At 41.0% G+C, this 16,834-nt stretch overlaps 1 protein-coding gene across 5 annotated transcripts in view; it reads left to right on the forward strand.

The window, feature by feature from the left end:
- Nucleotides 1-6,866: 6,866 nt before the first annotated feature.
- Nucleotides 6,867-16,834, forward strand: part of LOC112229083 (rho GTPase-activating protein 26) — a 158,631-nt gene continuing 148,663 nt past the window's right edge. For 2 of the 5 annotated variants that reach the window (XM_042309076.1, XM_042309080.1), the window contains exon 1: nucleotides 6,869-7,517. In XM_042309076.1, the coding sequence (XP_042165010.1) occupies nucleotides 7,364-7,517 (154 nt within the window). In that variant the 5' untranslated portion in view covers nucleotides 6,869-7,363. Of the gene's footprint in view, nucleotides 7,518-16,834 lie in introns of all 5 variants that reach the window. The other 3 variants (XM_042309079.1, XM_042309077.1, XM_042309078.1) reach the window with 3 other exon arrangements.

Below are 16,834 nucleotides of genomic sequence, written 5' to 3' on the forward strand. Positions count from 1 at the left end.
CAGACTGCCTATGATATGATACATTCCTATTGGGTCTCCTGGAGACATAAGAGAAAAGCGTCACATTAACAAGATTAATGTGAATTAAAACTGGAAGTGAGTGAGCAACACCTTTATAATAAAGTGTTACACCATAACTACCTCCATGACATCTCAGTAAGAGAAAAGCAACGCTATTGTTAACTACTCTCTGGTTCTATTTTTACTGTGGTAGGCAAGGCAAGGCAGTGAGTGTTGCTGTAGAGCCACACTGTCACAAACATAGAAAGTGCAGGCTGAATGAATAATTCACTCTGCCTCATGTGGACTGTGTTTTTAGTCTTCAAGGGCGCTTTCCCAAACTATGGCCATCCAATAATTTATACACTACATCTGCATGTTCAATCATTTATAATACAGGCTAAGTGAAATAATGTTGAAAATACATCAGGTAACTTTAACATATGGAGTATACCCAGACATCATTGATGTCAACAGTAGTGGAGGTGTATCATCACATTGTTGATTAGCTTGGTTAAAGAAGGATATTTCTTTGTGAGATGTGAACTTTAAACATAGTGATCATTGCATGTTATTAAGAACCCACACACACCTGACCTACTTACCCCTCACCTATTCCTTTTTCACAGCAATTTGAAAGTCACGGATTTGACAGGCCTCTTGTAGCACTTGCTTTAACCAGGAGATGGCAGACAAGACCACTAATAAAATATTATACTTTCTCCTTACAAACGCCTCAGAAATAAGATTCTAGTCACAGATGACTATACATCACCGGAGGCTGCTGAGGGGAGGACAGCTCATAATAATGGCTGGAATGGAGTGAATAGAATGGTATCAACAACATGGAAAACATGTTTGATGTGTTAGATACCATTCCATTTATTCCTTTCCAGCCATTACTATGAGCCCGTCCTCCCCAATGTAGGTGCCACCAGCCGCCTGTACTGTACATGCATAGAAGGTGTTCTCTGAGTGCATTATATAGAGGTAGTAGAGGTAGCCATTATCAATAAGTGAGACGCTGCCCATGGCTTATGGCTTCATATGGTGAATGACACCCAGTGTAATCCATATGTGAATTGTATAACACCAGCAGTATAACAGCAATGGGCCCCTGGCCTCTCTGGAAAGAGGATAAGAGAATATGGCAAGTTCTTAAGTGTCTTTCCCATCTAAGAGTGCTCTGGAGCCTCGCCGAAATGTCCCAGCTGTGAGATCACCCTCGGCCTGGCTTATGAGTATATGAGAGTTCCCCTGAAGACTTCCTGATTGCTGTTTCTAACCTTCTCGGGACCCTCTAGAAACAGGCTTTTTGGACCAATGCTAGGGGGGACTGACAGACCCACTGTGTCTCCCCCTACCACATAGTTGGCTGGGGTTGGGGATACTAGTGCTAGCTAGACTGGAGACAGAGAGGGGCATTCTCCTTCCCAGCATGTCAACCAGATTGGAACACCTTTCTCCTCTATCTATGAGCAACTGGCTCAAGCCTCAGGGAATGATGCATGTACTTACATGACATGGTTGGTTGAGAGTTCAAAATGGGTGACTGCACACCACTCATTCAACAAGGAAAAATATTATGGATGAACTATGTGATTCTAAAATTCATTCATAGTTTAAAATGTTAAATTGCTCCCATATCTTGCAGAACATTACGTCATATTCAATGTAAATGTTTATTTTTATGGCTTAGTTAAAGGCAGCTGGAACAAACCACCCTATAAAAGACTACCATAGACTACAAGAGAATGGGTCACTGGGACACTACTAGAATTCATAGGACACTGTACTGTACAGTATAAGGGACACTACTAGAATAGATGGGACACTGTACTGTACAGTATAAGGGACACTACTAGAATACATGGGACACTGTACTGTACAGTGTACAGAGTTCATGGGACACTACTGTACACTACTAGAGTTCATGGGACACTGCACTGTACAGTATATGGGACACTACTAGAATACATGGGACACTGTACTGTACAGTATACGGGACACTACTAGAGTTCATTGGACACTGTACTGTACAGTATACGGGACACTACTAGAATACATGGGACACTGTACTGTACAGCAGTGGTTCCCAAACTTTTTATAGTCCCGTACCCCTTCAAATATTCAACCTCCAGCTACATTCCCCCTCTAGCACCAGGGTCAGCGCACTCTCAAATGTTGTTTTTTGCCTTCATTGTAAGCCTGCCACACACACTATCAATCAATCAATCAATCAATCAATCAATCAATCAATCAATCAATCAAATGTATTTATAAAGCCCTTCTTACATCAGCTGATGTCACAAAGTGCTGTACAGAAACCCAGCCTAAAAGCCCAAACAGCAAGCAATACAGGTGTAGAAGCTCTATACGATACATATATTAAACATAAGAATGATTATGAGTTTTTGTCACAACCCGGCTCGTGGGAAATGACAAAGAGCTCTTATACGACCAGGGCACAAATAATAATGTAATGCTAATCAATCATTTATCTCTTTATTTAGCCGTCTTACATATAAAACTTGTTTTGTTCATCGAAAATTGTGAATAACTCACCACAGGTTAATGAGAAGGGTGTGCTTGAAAGGATGCACATAACTCTGCAATGTTGGGTTGTATTGGAGAGAGTCTCAGTCTTAAATCATTTTCCACACACAGTTTGTGCCTGTATTTAGTTTTCATGCTAGTGAGGGCCGAGAATCCACTCTCACATTAGTACGTGGTAGCAAAGGGCATCAGTGTCTTAACAGTGTGATTTGCCAAGGTAGGATACTCTGAGTGCAGCCCAATCCAGAAATCTTGCAGTGGCTTCTGATTGAATTCAATTTTCACAGAACCGCTTGCTGCAATTTTGATGAGGCTCTATTGTTCAGATATCGGTAAGTGGACTGGAGACAGGGCATGAAAGGGATAACGAATTCAGTTGTTTGTGTCATCCGTTTCAGGAAAGTACCTGCGTAATTGAGCACCCAACTCACTCAGGTGCTTCGCTATATCACATTTGACATTGTCCGTAAGCTTGAGTTCATTTGCACACAAAAAATCATTCAATGATGGAAAGACCTGTGTTTTGTCCTTGTTAATACAGACAGAGAAGAGCTCCAACTTCTTAATCATAGTCTCAATGTTGTCCCGCACATTGAATATAGTTGCGGAGAGTCCCTGTAATCCTAGATTCAGATCATTCAGGCGAGAAAAAAACATCACCCAGACAGGCCAGTCGTGTGAGAAACTCATCATCATGCAAGCGGTCAGACAAGTGAAAATGATGGTCAGTAAAGAAAACTTTAAGCTCATCTCTCAATTTAAAAAAACACGTCAAAACTTTGCCCCTTGATAACCAGCGCACTTCTGTATGTTGTAAAAGTGTTACATGGTCACTGCCCATATCATTGCATAGTGCAGAAAATACACAAGAGTTCAGGGGCCTTGCTTTAACAAAGTTAACCATTTTCACTGTAGTGTCCAAAACGTCTTTCAAGCTGTCAGGCATTCTCTATTCAGCAAGAGCCTCTCTGTGGATGCTGCAGTGTACCCAAGTGGCGTTGGGAGCAAAGCGTGTTACCACTCCACTATGTCTCCCTGTCATGGCTTTTGCGCCATCCGTACTGATACCAACACATCTTGACCACCAAAATCCATTTGATATCCAGTACTTTAAAAATATCCTCTCGTGTGGTCCTGGTTTCCAATGTTTTTTTTACCTTTATTTAACTAGGCAAGTCAGTTAAGAACAAATTCTTATTTTCAATGACGGCCTAGGAACAGTGGGTTAACTGCCTGTTCAGGGGCAGAACGACAGATTTGTCAGCTCGGGGGTTTGAACTTGCAACCTTCCAGTTACTAGTCCAACGCTCTAACCACTAGGCTACCCTGCCGCCCCAGAAGAGGATGTCTTCCTTTATTGAACCCCCATAAACGTAACTGATATATACCAGGAGCTGTGCCAGGCCTGCCACGTCTTGTCGACTCATCCAGCTGTAACGCATATAATTCACTGGCTTGTATACAAAGCAGTAATTGTTTCAAAACATCTCCTGCATTGTCACTGATGGGTCGTGAAAAATTGTTGTTTGATGAAGTCATTGTCTGTATAGTTTTTATGGCCTTTTCCCCAGCATTATCCCAGCCATATCCGCGGTACCAGGAAGAATGAGGTCCTCCACAATAGTATGGGGCTTGCCTGTCTTATACACTCGGTAGCTCACCATATAAGACGCTTCTAGCCCCTTCTTATTAATGGTATCTGTTGCTTTTATACATGTCTTACTACTTGAAAGTCGTCTTAATTCTCGCTCAAAAAACTTGAATAGCTTATTTTTCTAATTGGCATGTTTTGTTTCTAAATGTCTGCGCAAGAGTGAAGGTTTCATCAAGTTGTGAGATAGTACTTTTGCACATATAACACACTGTGGCTGAGGAAAGGCACTACTCCCAATATAAGTGAACCCCAAATCAATGTAGTTCTCATCATATTTGCGCCTTTTCGATGGTCCACACCCCTGTCTGTTGTTCGGTGCTTTTAAGGGGGCATTAGCTCATCGGCTGCATCAGATTCACTAGTGTCCATGCTAGCTGGGCTAACAACAAATGTAGAATTACTGATGCTAGCATTGGATGTGCTCGTGGAAGCAGAACAACTTGTGTCGTCGACAGCTGTAGTACTGCTGGTAGTAGCAGTACTACCAGTAGAGCTGGTATGTGTCTCTATGGACACGGGACTTACTTTGTTTTAACCATTTATCCATTTTCAAGTGAACTGAATGAGCAGCAGCTACATTTGGCTACATACGGACTGTTAATGGAATTCCCGCGAGAGAGTAACAGTTAATGTGATTGGATGTTCATTAGGTGATGATTTAATAAGCGCATTCGCGAAAAGAGCACTGGCGTTGCACCAATGTACCTAACCATAAATATCAATGCCTTTCTTAAAATCAATACACAAGTATATATTTTTAAACCTGCATATTTAGTTAAAATAAATTAATGTTAGCAGGCAATATTAACTAGGGAAATTGACTCACTTCTCTTGCCTTCAGTGCAAGCAGAGTCAGGGTATATGCAACAGTTTGGGCCGCCTGGCTCATTGCGAACTGTGTGAAGACCATTTCTTCCTAACAAAGATTGTAATTCATTTGCCAGAATTGACATAACATTGAAGGTTGTGTAATGTAACAGCCATATTTAGACTTATGGATGCCACCCGTTAGATCAAATACAGAACGGTTCCATATTTCACTGAAAGAATAAATGTTTTGTTTTCGAAATGATAGTTTCCGGATTTGACCATATTAATGACCTAAGGATCATATTTCTGTGTGTTCATTATATTATAGTTAAGTCTATGATTTGATATTTGATAGAGCAGTCTGACTGAGCGGTGGTAGGCAGCTGCAGGCTCATAAGCATTCATTCAAACAGCACTTTCCTGTGTTTGCCAGCAGCTCTTCGCAATGCTTGAAGCCCAGGGCTATTTATGACTTCAAGCCTATCTACTCCCAGGATTAGGCTGGCAATACTATAGTGCCTATAAGAACATCCAATAGTCAAAGGTATATGAAATGCAAATGTTATAACGAGAAATAGTCCTATAATTCCTATAATAGTACTTCTTAACTGGGAATATTGAAGACTCATGTTAAAAGGAACCACCAGCTTTCATATGTTCTCATGTTCTGAGCAAGGAACTGAAACGTTAGCTTTCTTACATAGCACATATTGCACTTTTACTTTCTTCTCCAACACTGTGTTTTTTCATTATTTAAACCAAATTGAACATGTTTCATTATTTATTTGAGACTAAATAGATTTTCATTGATGTATTATATTAAGTTAAAATAAACAGTTTCATTCAAGTATTGTTGTAATTGTCATTATACATATAAAAATCGTCTGATTGATTGGTATCTGCTTTTTTGATCCTAAAATAATCGGTATCGGCGTTGAAAAATCATAATCTGTCAACCTCTAACACACACACACACACACACACACACAAACACCGATCGCTGCTGCTGTACATAGTCTATTGGTAAATAGCCCACCCATTTTCACCTACCTCATCCCCATACTGTTTTTATTTATTTACTTGCTCTTTTGCACACCAATATCTCTACCTGTACATGACCATCTGATCATTTATCACTCCAGTGTTAATCTGCAAAATTGTAATTATTCGCCTACCTCCTCATGCCTTTTGCACACATTGTATATAGACTCCCCCCTTTGTTTTCTACTGTGTTATTGACTTGTTAATTGTTTATTCCATGTGTAACTCTGTGTTGTCTGCTCACACTGCTATGCTTTATCTTGGCCAGGTCGCAGTTGCAAATGAGAACTTGTTCTCAACTGGCCTACCTGGTTAAATAAAGGTGAAATAAAATAAAAATAAAACACACACACACACACACACACACACACACACACCCTTTCTCTCTTTCTCTCTCTCTATAGTGTAATACTTATAAGGGGGTGATAAGTAGTTTCTAAACTATTTATTTGTTTATAGCTAGTTTAAAGCTGTCATAAACATTCACATTGTTTGAAATTATGGATAACATTTTCATTTGCAACTATGCAGAGTACATAAAGGCTTGTGATGTGTGTAATTACCTAGCAATTGCTCTCAGAATGAACAACATTTGAAGAATTAACAGCAATTTGTCGCTTTGCTTATCCTAGCCTTAGCAGGTTGATGTTAAAATCAAAAAACAAAAAACGAAATTCGCCGCTCTTTAAAGTGACATCACTGCGTTTTTGACCAACCAACCCTTCCTTTATGAAACCATCTCCCGCAACCATACTGCGCCGTCCCTTCTCTGACCGTTTTGGAACCGAGCAATGCTATTGGTCTAGAGCTGTATCCATCACAGGATTATCTGTTTCGGGGTAGGTTGGTCGGATGGAAGGAGCACCAACGCTTGAGAGAAAGCTCTGCATTTAAAACGCCCAGAGAAGAATCAGCAACTACCGTACCTCGTTTTTTCTTTCATCTTCCTCCTATTTTCCTGACCAGTACAGCGTTGTCATGAGGAATGCACAGGTTGCCTGGGATCGTTGACTGCCAATAAGTGAATATTCTTTCAGCACTTCCCTCCAATACAAGCACAGTTTTTTCGCGTGTGATTTTTTGGGGGATACCGTTTGGATCCTAGGCTAAAATAAATCAGATCCACGTTTGCCCGCCTGCATGTTGTCAGCAAGATTATTGCGTTGGCTATGTAGTGTAATGTAGACCGGTATCTGCATAGTGTTAATCTCTGTGTTCTGCTACCTTCATAAGTGGATTGCACATCACCAGTCAACGATTTCTTCCTCCTCCGACCTCGGGTGCTGTGGACTCGGAGGAAACATGGGACTGCCTGCTCTGGAGTTTAGTGATTGCTATCTGGACAGTCCACAGTTCCGAGACAGATTAAAATCTCACGAACTGGAACTGGACAAGACCAACAAATTCATCAAAGAACTAATCAAAGATGGGAAGGCGCTCATCCAAGCGTTGAAAAGTAAGATAATCCATTTGCAATCTTGTATTGTGATGATGACTGCTCTTCTGTGCCCAGCTAAATTCTCAAACAACAATGAATGAAGACATTGCCCTATCATAGAGCCCTATGTGATAGATTTATAATCTTCTTAAAGATGATTTTAGATTTAAAGTAGCCTATATTGTGTATATATAAAGTATGTATGGTAACGTATAACATTTCCATAATTGCCTGATCTGTTCATGCATAATTAGTTGGTTAGGACTTAGCCTAGTCATTGAACATCATCAGTGACAGTTCAGATAGAGGGCAGTAGAACTCTTGACAGGTGCTTGCTGGTTGAACATGGAATTTGGAACAATGTATCATTAAGCCTCAAGCTAAAGTCCATGTTCACCAATCACCAGGCAGTAAGTGTTAAGTTCAAGAGCTAGTGTTTACATTTAGCCACAGTTGTCTCATAGGGTGACACGCACTGTTACTAAACTACTATACACATCCTGGAAGTTTCCGCTCCACTTTAACTCATGAAAGATGTTCAAAACAGGCCAGTAAACAGATAGTCCATGCTGTTCTACACAGTGCACAGTCAGCTGCCATTAACGGTCTGGATCATTCTGCTTTTGTCTGTCAGGGACATCTAGACATCAAACTGAATGACCCGTAGTGACCGACAGTCCCAGGTCAAAGGAGAACTGGGGTTAGAGATAGTCAGCTGTTGTAGGTACAGTTGGCTGTGTAGCTGCTGAATCACAGGCAATATGCCATGTGTTTTAATTGTATGTTACATGTGTATTACCCTGTGTGTCTCAGTTGGTAGAGCTTGGCGTTGTGTGTTTGACTCCCATGGGGGACCAGTACAAATACAATATGAAAATGTATGAACTCACTACTGTAAGTCGCTCTGGACAAGACCGCACCACTTTCCACATTATTTCAAAGCTTTCCACTTTTGTGCGAATTAAATCCAGAATGAACCTTCTGGGCAAGTCCCTCTGCTCTGTCCTTGTTCTGGTTGCTGGTGGCACAACAACAAGTACATGTTTGTAACCTCTCACTACAGAGAGAAAGTAAACCTTACACTACACCAGAGGCTTTAGGCTATTCTTCAACCCCACTTTACACGTCTGTTGGTGTTGCATTTACTGTTTCCCCATCCTGTTGGCTGGAGTGTGGTTCCTGTGGCCTACAGTCAGTCACAGACTTCACACAGCACCAACACTAGCAGTAGTCAACAGCCTGCCAGCCATTTAGCCAGGCAGCCAGCCAGGCAGCGCCCCGGAGCAAGATGGACGTTCTGTACGCAAAGGGCAAGCTGTCATTAGGGATCCAGATGAAACGTTTTACCTCCGCCCTCAAACATGACATTATTTTAATCACTCAAATTAACCAACATTTGGGTTTACTGGCGCTGTTCTGCGGATGCGGGGCCTGCATATTTTGATATCTTAATTGACATTAAAGGTTGCCACCAGTATCCCAGAGATAAAATTGAGGACCAGGTTTGTGTGAAAGGAGCTGTTCTTTAGTTTACCTCATGCGATTGGTCCACCTTCTACCGTATGTCACTGTTACAATAACATAGCTAAAACACACATGCTTTGTAATTTTAGTCTATCAAACCTGAGTTGACATGTATCCTGTCCTACAATGGGATGATGAATTGACCCCTAATGTAGAATTAGGGAGTAGGCTGGAGTTTCCCCTTCAGAAACCAGTGTTTCACATAAGATTTTTTTCAGCAGAGGTGGCAAAGTTAGCGTGGGGGGCAGGGGGGTCATGGTAGTGGGCATGGTCTATGTTGCCCTCCTATTGGCCGCAGAGACATTTTGCTGTTTTAAAGTATCTTCCCAGTGTTTCCAGATTTCTATGAAATATTAACTATACTTACTTACAATATGAGTGAAATAGTTTTCCTTCCACATTTTTTAAATTAAGCACGTTAAAAAGCAGTTTTTCTGTGTTGGAATGGTGTGGGTGTACCCCAACAACAAAATGGTGTGGGCGTATACCGCTCATAAAAAATATTAATGCAAGTAGCCTCTCATGGGCCAGCTCATCCTCCTCTAGACCACTGATTGGCTAGCTCCTCCTCCTGAGAAGTATTACATCATACTCTAAGGAAACAGCAAGCATTTATTAAAGTTTTAGGTGGGGTTTTTGAAGTATTTTTTATCTCCTATTTTGGTCACAATTACAAGTATAGGACGAGCCAACAACATTATTTGGGTATGAGTTATCAGAATATTCACTTTTTTAAAAGGAGATTTTCTCTGGGCAGTTACTTTAAAGCTAATTCCCTGCAGTTCTACAAATTTTGCCATGAGGTGGAGAGAAATGTTTTCAGTTTTAAAGCTAGTTTCCTGGAATTCTACACATTTTGTCATGTGGTCTGAGAGAAAAATTGCAGTTTTAAAGCTTCTTTCCTGCAATTGTACACAGTTTTCCATGGCTTATGCTATCTGAGTGACGCAAACATTATAACAAAATCAGTGGTGGCCCCATGTCATGACATTTGTAGAATGTTACATTTTCCCTGACTGTCTGGTTTTTATTCTGGTGGCTGTTCAAAGATGATCTTATAAAAAACATGTGCCATTATCTTTTCTACATAATATAGAATTTGTAACTGCCTGAGTATTTTAATTTAACTAGGCAAGTCAGTTAAGAACAAATTGTTATTTTCAATGACGGCCAAACCTTAACCCGGACGACACTGGGCCAATTGTGCGCTGCCCTATATCTGCTTTTAGTCATTTAAGTTTTCACGGAAATTCTTTTCCTGTCTCAAAAATGATTGTATATATAAAAAGTAAAAATGTTTATATTTTTTGAAGCTGATAAATGAATACAGAGGAAACACTGGAAACTCAGCAGGCTGTTTTATAGTCCGCCACCTCACATAAAATGATGTCTCACACTGTCAACAACTGGTATTACCAGGTGAGGTGACCAAATCATACAGTTATGGGATATTGTAATTACACAGTTATTACTGAAGTATTAGCTGCAGCTGTAGCAAATGTAAACTTAAAAAAAATATTTTGTTGTTTCCCAAATGGTACCGTATTCTATATATGGGCCCTGGACAAAAGTAGTGCACTATATAGGGGACAGGGTGCCCGTGTTTGTTTAGTTGATGCTGTTGTGAAGTGAATGCAGCTAAGAGGAAGTGAAATGGTACTTGCATCCTTTCACTTAGCCGTTAAACATCCAGGTTCAGCTAAAGAAATAGGTCCCTATAAACAGACTCTAAATAATGGCCTTTGCTTTCAGCCATGTTGTGTTCTAAGTATCTGAACTTTATTGCCCCCAAAAACCTGACAATTGACTCACTGCCTCACTATGTTCCCCTGTAGAAGCAACTCTAATCCTGTAAGAAGCAGAGTGGGAATCACCAGACCAGAAGTTAGGCCTTTCTCCAGCACATGTGAAAACAAGATCTCATGTGAAGTGTTCCAAAAACCCGTTTTGACATGATTTCACATGTGAAATGTTCCAAAAACACATGTTTTGACTTGATTTCACATGCAAAATTACACATGTGAAGTGTTCCAGATACACATTTTTAACAGATTTTTTTCACAGAATGTGGAAATTTCACATGTGAAATCATGTAATTCTTCTGTAAGGGACACTGACTGTGGGGTCATTCCATTTAATTTCAATTACTTTTTGATTACAGCCCTTTTGATTTGAATGAAACTATTTATACATATTTTCCCATGGTGGAAGTGGTCAGAAAGTGACTTTTTGGAGATTGAGGTGCTCAAAGTTCACCCATTTTGAGGTGGAAAAGATAAACGGTTGAGTTTGATATAATTTAAAAGCTTACAAACAGGGTTGTCAAACTACAGTATTTGATAATTTCTTGGAAAAAAATGTTTTTAGTATTTTTATTTGTACTTTTAATGTCAGTTTTTGTATATTAAAACATATTTTTGCATATGTTGTAGTTTAGATTATGATTTGCATCATCTTATGTGTTTGTGTTGTGCCCGCCATCGGTTGAGACACAGCATGCATACTGTTGAATACAAGGTGGGTGGGTGTCATTTCAATCATAGAAATAGAATTCGTAGAATAGACCTATCCCTTCACACCACTGTAATTTAGCTTGTACATAATTTACATTTTAACTTTCAATTACTACCACAAAGATGGCTACCGGTCCACTCACCGTCAATGTCAACTTAAATGCGAATGTATTTTCTAGTATCTATATTTCTATTATTTCAATAGGTTTCCTATGGAATATTGACAGTATAATTTAGAACAACAGATATTCCCATTCAAGTCAACATTCTCTGATGTGTGGACCTCCAACCATCTTTGTGGTACCATTTCAGAAGTTAAAATTTCTATTTTATTCCCATTTTAGTACATTTATCACCCACCCTGTATTCAAGAGTATGCTGTGTATCAACCGGTGGTGGACACAACACAAACACCTCAGATGATATGACATAGGGTCTAAACTACATTATTAACTGGATGTTTCGAGCCCTGAATGCTGATTGGCTGACAGCCGTGGTATATCAGACCGTATACCACGGGTATGACAAAACATGCATTTTTACTGCTCTAATTACGTTGGTAACCAGCTTATAATAGCAATAAGCCACTTTGGGGGTTTGTGGTATGTGGCCAATATACCACGGCTAAGGGCTGTGTCCAGGCACTCCACTTCGCGTTGTGCATAAGAACAGCCCTTAGCCATGGTATATTGGCCATATACCACAATACCTCCTCGGGCCTTATTGCTTAAACATATGCAAAAAAAATGAGTTTACCCGTTTTTAGATAATTGACATCAAAGGTAAAAAATGTCATGATTTTTTTATTAAAACATTTTTTTTTAAAGAAAATATAAAACAGGAAAATATAAAAATAGTTTGACTATCCTGTTTGAAGCTTTTAAATGACATCAAACTCAACCGTTTAGATTTTCCAGTGAGGAAGACATGGCTGTCTCAATGTATGAGAGCGGGATGGCAGGAGCGAGAATTACCACTGACCTGACACACCCACTCAACCAGGAGTACCAAATCAAAATCAAATGTATTTATATAGCCCTTCGTACGTCAGCTGATATCTCAAAGTGCTGTACAGAAACCCAGCGTAAAACCCCAAACAGCAAGCAATGCAGGTGTAGAAGCACAGTGGCCAGGAAAAACTACCTAGAAAGGCCAAAACCTAGGAAGAAACCTAGAGAGGAACCAGGCTTTGAGGGGTGGCCAGTCCTCTTCTGGCTGTGCCGGGTGGAGATTATAACAGAACATGGCCAAGATGTTCAAATGTTCATAAATGACCAGCATGGTCAAATAATAATAATCACAGGCAGAACAGTTGAAACTGGAGCAGCAGCAGCACGGCCAGGTGGACTGGGGACAGCAAGCAGTCATCATGCCAGGTAGTCCTGAGGCATGGTCCTAGGGCTCAGGTCCTCGAGAGAGAATTAGAGAGAGCATACTTAAATTCACACAGGACACCGGATAAGACAAGAGAAGTACTCCAGATATAACAAACTGACCCTAGCTCCCCGACACATAAACTACTGCAGCATAAATACTGGAGGCTGAGACAGGAGGGGTCAGGAGACACTGTGGCCCCATCCGATAATACCCCCAGACAGGGCCAAACAGGAAGGATATAACCCCACCCACTTTGCCAAAGCACAGCCCCCACACCACTAGAGGGATATCTTCAACCACCAACTTACCATCCTGAGACAAGGCCGAGGATAGCCCACAAAGATCTCCGCCACTGCACAACCCAAGGAGGGGGGGAGGGTGCCAACCCAGACAGGAAGATTACATCAGTGACTCAACCCACTCAAGTGACGCACCCCTCCTAGGGACGGCATGAAAGAGCACCAGTAAGCCAGTGACTCAGCCCCTGTAAAAGGGTTAGAGGCAGAGAATCCCAGTGGAAAGAGGGGAACCGGCCAGCCAGGTTCGTTACTCCAGAGCATTTCCGTTCACCTTCACACTCCTGGGCCAGACTACACTCAATCATATGACCCACTGAAGAGATGAGTCTTCAGTAAAGACTTAAAGGTTGAGACCGAGTTTGCGTCTCTCACATGGGTAGGCACACCATTCCATAAAAATGGAGCTCTATAGGAGAAATTCCTGCCTCCAGCTGTTTGCTTACAAATTCTAGGGACAATTAGGAGACCTGCGTCTTGTGACCGTAGCGTATGTACGGCAGGACCAAATCAGAGAGATAGGTAGGAGCAAGCCCATGTAATGCTTTGTAGGTTAGCAGTAAAACCTTGAAATCAGCCCTTGCCTTGACAGGAAGCCAGTGTAGGGAGGCTAGCACTAGAGTAATATGATCAAATTTTTTGGTTCTAGTCAGGATTCTAGCAGCCGTATTTAGCACTAACTGAAGTTTATTTAGTGCTTTATCCAGATAGCCGGAAAGTAGAGCATTGCAGTAGTCTAACCTAGAAGTAACAAAAGCATGGATTAATTTTTCTGCGTCATTTTTGGACAGAAAATTTCTGATTTTTGCCATGTTACGTAGATGGAAAAAAGCTGTCCTTGAAACAGTCTTGATATGTTCGTCAAAAGAGAGATCATGGTCCAGAGTAACGCCTAGGTCCTTCACAGTTTTATTTGAGACGACTGTACAACCATTAAGATGAATTGTCAGATTCAACAGAAGATCTCTTTGTTTCTTGGGACCTAGAACAAGCATCTCTGTTTTGTCTGAGTTTAAAAGTAGAAAGTTTGCAGCCATCCACTTCCTTATGTCTGAAACACAGGCTTCTAGCGAGGGCAATTTTGGGGCTTCACCATGTTTCATTGAAATGTACAGCTGTGTGTCATCCGCTTAGCAGTGAAAGTTAACATTATGTTTTTGAATGACATCCCCAAGAGGTAAAATATATAGTGGTCCTAAAACGGAACCTTGAGGAACACCGAAATTTACAGTTGATTTGTCAGAGGACAAACCATTCACAGAGACAAACTGATATCTTTCCGACAGATAAGATCTAAACCAGGCCAGAACTTGTAGACCAATTTGGGTTTCCAATCTCTCCAAAAGAATGTGGTGATCGATGGTATCAAAAGCAGCGCTAAGGTCTAGGAGCACGAGGACAGATGCAAAGCCTCTGTCTGATGCCATTAAAAGGTCATTTACCACCTTCACAAGTGCAGTCTCAGTGCTATGATGGGGTCTAAAACCAGACTGAAACCAGATCTTTGCATCTGTCCTCGTGCTCCTAGACCTTAGCACTGATTTTGATACCATCGATCACCACATTCTTTCGTATACATTGTTTGTCTTCAGGAAGGCAGTGAGTTGCTGTGCAACAGCCTTTTCTAACATTTTTGAGAGGAATGGAAGATTCAATATAGGCCGATAGTTTTTATATTTTCTGGGTCAAGGTTTGGCTTTTTCAAGAGAGGCTTTATTACTGCCACTTTTAGTGAGTTTGGTACACATCCGGTGGATAGAGAGCCGTTTATTATGTTCAACATTGGAGGGCCAAGCACAGGAAGCAGCTCTTTCAGTAGTTTAGTTGGATTAGGATCCAGTATGCAGCTTGAAGGTTTAGAGGCCATGATTATTTTCATCATTGTGTCAAGAGATATAGTACTAAAACACTTGAGTGTCTCTCTTGATCCTAGGTCCTGGCAGAGTTGTGCAGACTCAGGACAACTGAGCTTTGAAGGAATACGCAGGTTTAAAGAGGAGTCCGTAATTTGCTTTCTAAGAATCATGATCTTTTCCTCAAAGAAGTATTGAATTTATTACTGCTGAAGTAAAAGCCATCCTCTCTTGGGGAATGCTGCTTTTTAGTTAACAGTATCAAAAATACATTTTGGATTGTTCTTATTTTTCTCAATTAAGTTGGAAAAATAGGAGCACCTACCATCAGGCAATACAGAGTCCATCTTTACAAAACCTTCAGAGCCCAGAAATCATTCATCCCCACCCGTATACATCAATTTAATAAATAACTGCTCAACCACCCCCCTCCCAGAATTTACTAACTGAATTATGGACTGTGAACTGTGTTGTCTGCTGTAGTTATTGCTTGTGATTTATGTATTTATGCACTTATGTGGAGATGCTGTGCTGTGGTCTGTTGAGACACATTTCCTGAAAGGGACACAATAAATAATAATTATTATTATTGGTGTGGTATGCAAATTGTGTCAACTTTGAACATCACCTGAATGTTTTGTCATTCAGATCCAACAAGTCACTTTCTGACACTTCTACCATGGGCAAATATGTATGACAAGTTTTGTTTGAATCTAAAGGGGTGCGCTCAAAAAACATTTGAAATTAAATGGAACGACCCCACTACTGACCCAGGGAGTCTCCACCAGGTAGCCTAGTGGTTAGATCGTTGAGCCAATAACCGAAAGGTTGCTGGATCGAATCCCCGAGCTGACAAGGTCAAAATCTGTCATTCTGCCCCTGAGCAAAGCAGTTAACCCACTTGTTCCCTGGGCGCCGAAGCTGTGTATGACAATTATGGCATCCTCCTGCACCTGGGTTAAATGCGGAAGACACATTTCAGTTGAAGGCATTCAGTTGTACAACTGACTAGGTATCCCCTGTGTGTGCGTTCCTTTCACAACAAAGACTCCCTAAAGAAAAACCCAAGCCACATTATTCCAGTCTGCCTTCGGGGGGAGAGAGAGAGAGAGGGAGGGAGAGTTGCGGGTGCCATTGCGTCTAGGGACATTCTGCTGAATGCATCAGATGGCAACAAAGGGAAATAAATGTGTGTGTGGAAGGGGGTCGGTGGGGGTTTGCGTCAGCGGTATTCCACAAGCAGTGACATAGAGGAAGGGAAATTAGGGCACCAATCATGCAGCTCTGTCAGAGGATGGTCCTGACCTACAGAGCTGAGACAGATGAATCATGCAGCTCTCTCAGATGGTCCAATCATGTGTTGGGGTTATTTTGCCTCTAATACTACCAAGACGAGTTAACACAATCCAGTTGAACACAGAGCTGGTAAATATTTGAGCTTTAGTTACAGTTACTTTACTCAGTTACATGCTTCATAATTGCATAGTCACTTAGTCACTCAGCATTTTGTGTTCAGGCTTTTTCCTTTGTGTTTCTACTTACAAGGATGTGGACCTTGTTTCCCTGGTATGCACCGGTCTAATTTGAATGCTCTCTATAGGCTATAAACATGCATGCACATGTTGGTTAACTGTGCCATTTAAATACATAGTTTGTTCCACCACATTCCACTTCCTGTTAGTTTTTCTCCAGTTGTGATTGAAATTCTAAACCATGAGTCTGCCCTGTTTTTACAACATGACTTCACAATCAGAACGATTGGGAACTATTAA

Source organism: Oncorhynchus tshawytscha, linkage group LG30 (assembly GCF_018296145.1).
Source record: "Oncorhynchus tshawytscha isolate Ot180627B linkage group LG30, Otsh_v2.0, whole genome shotgun sequence".
NCBI lineage: Eukaryota > Metazoa > Chordata > Actinopteri > Salmoniformes > Salmonidae > Oncorhynchus > Oncorhynchus tshawytscha.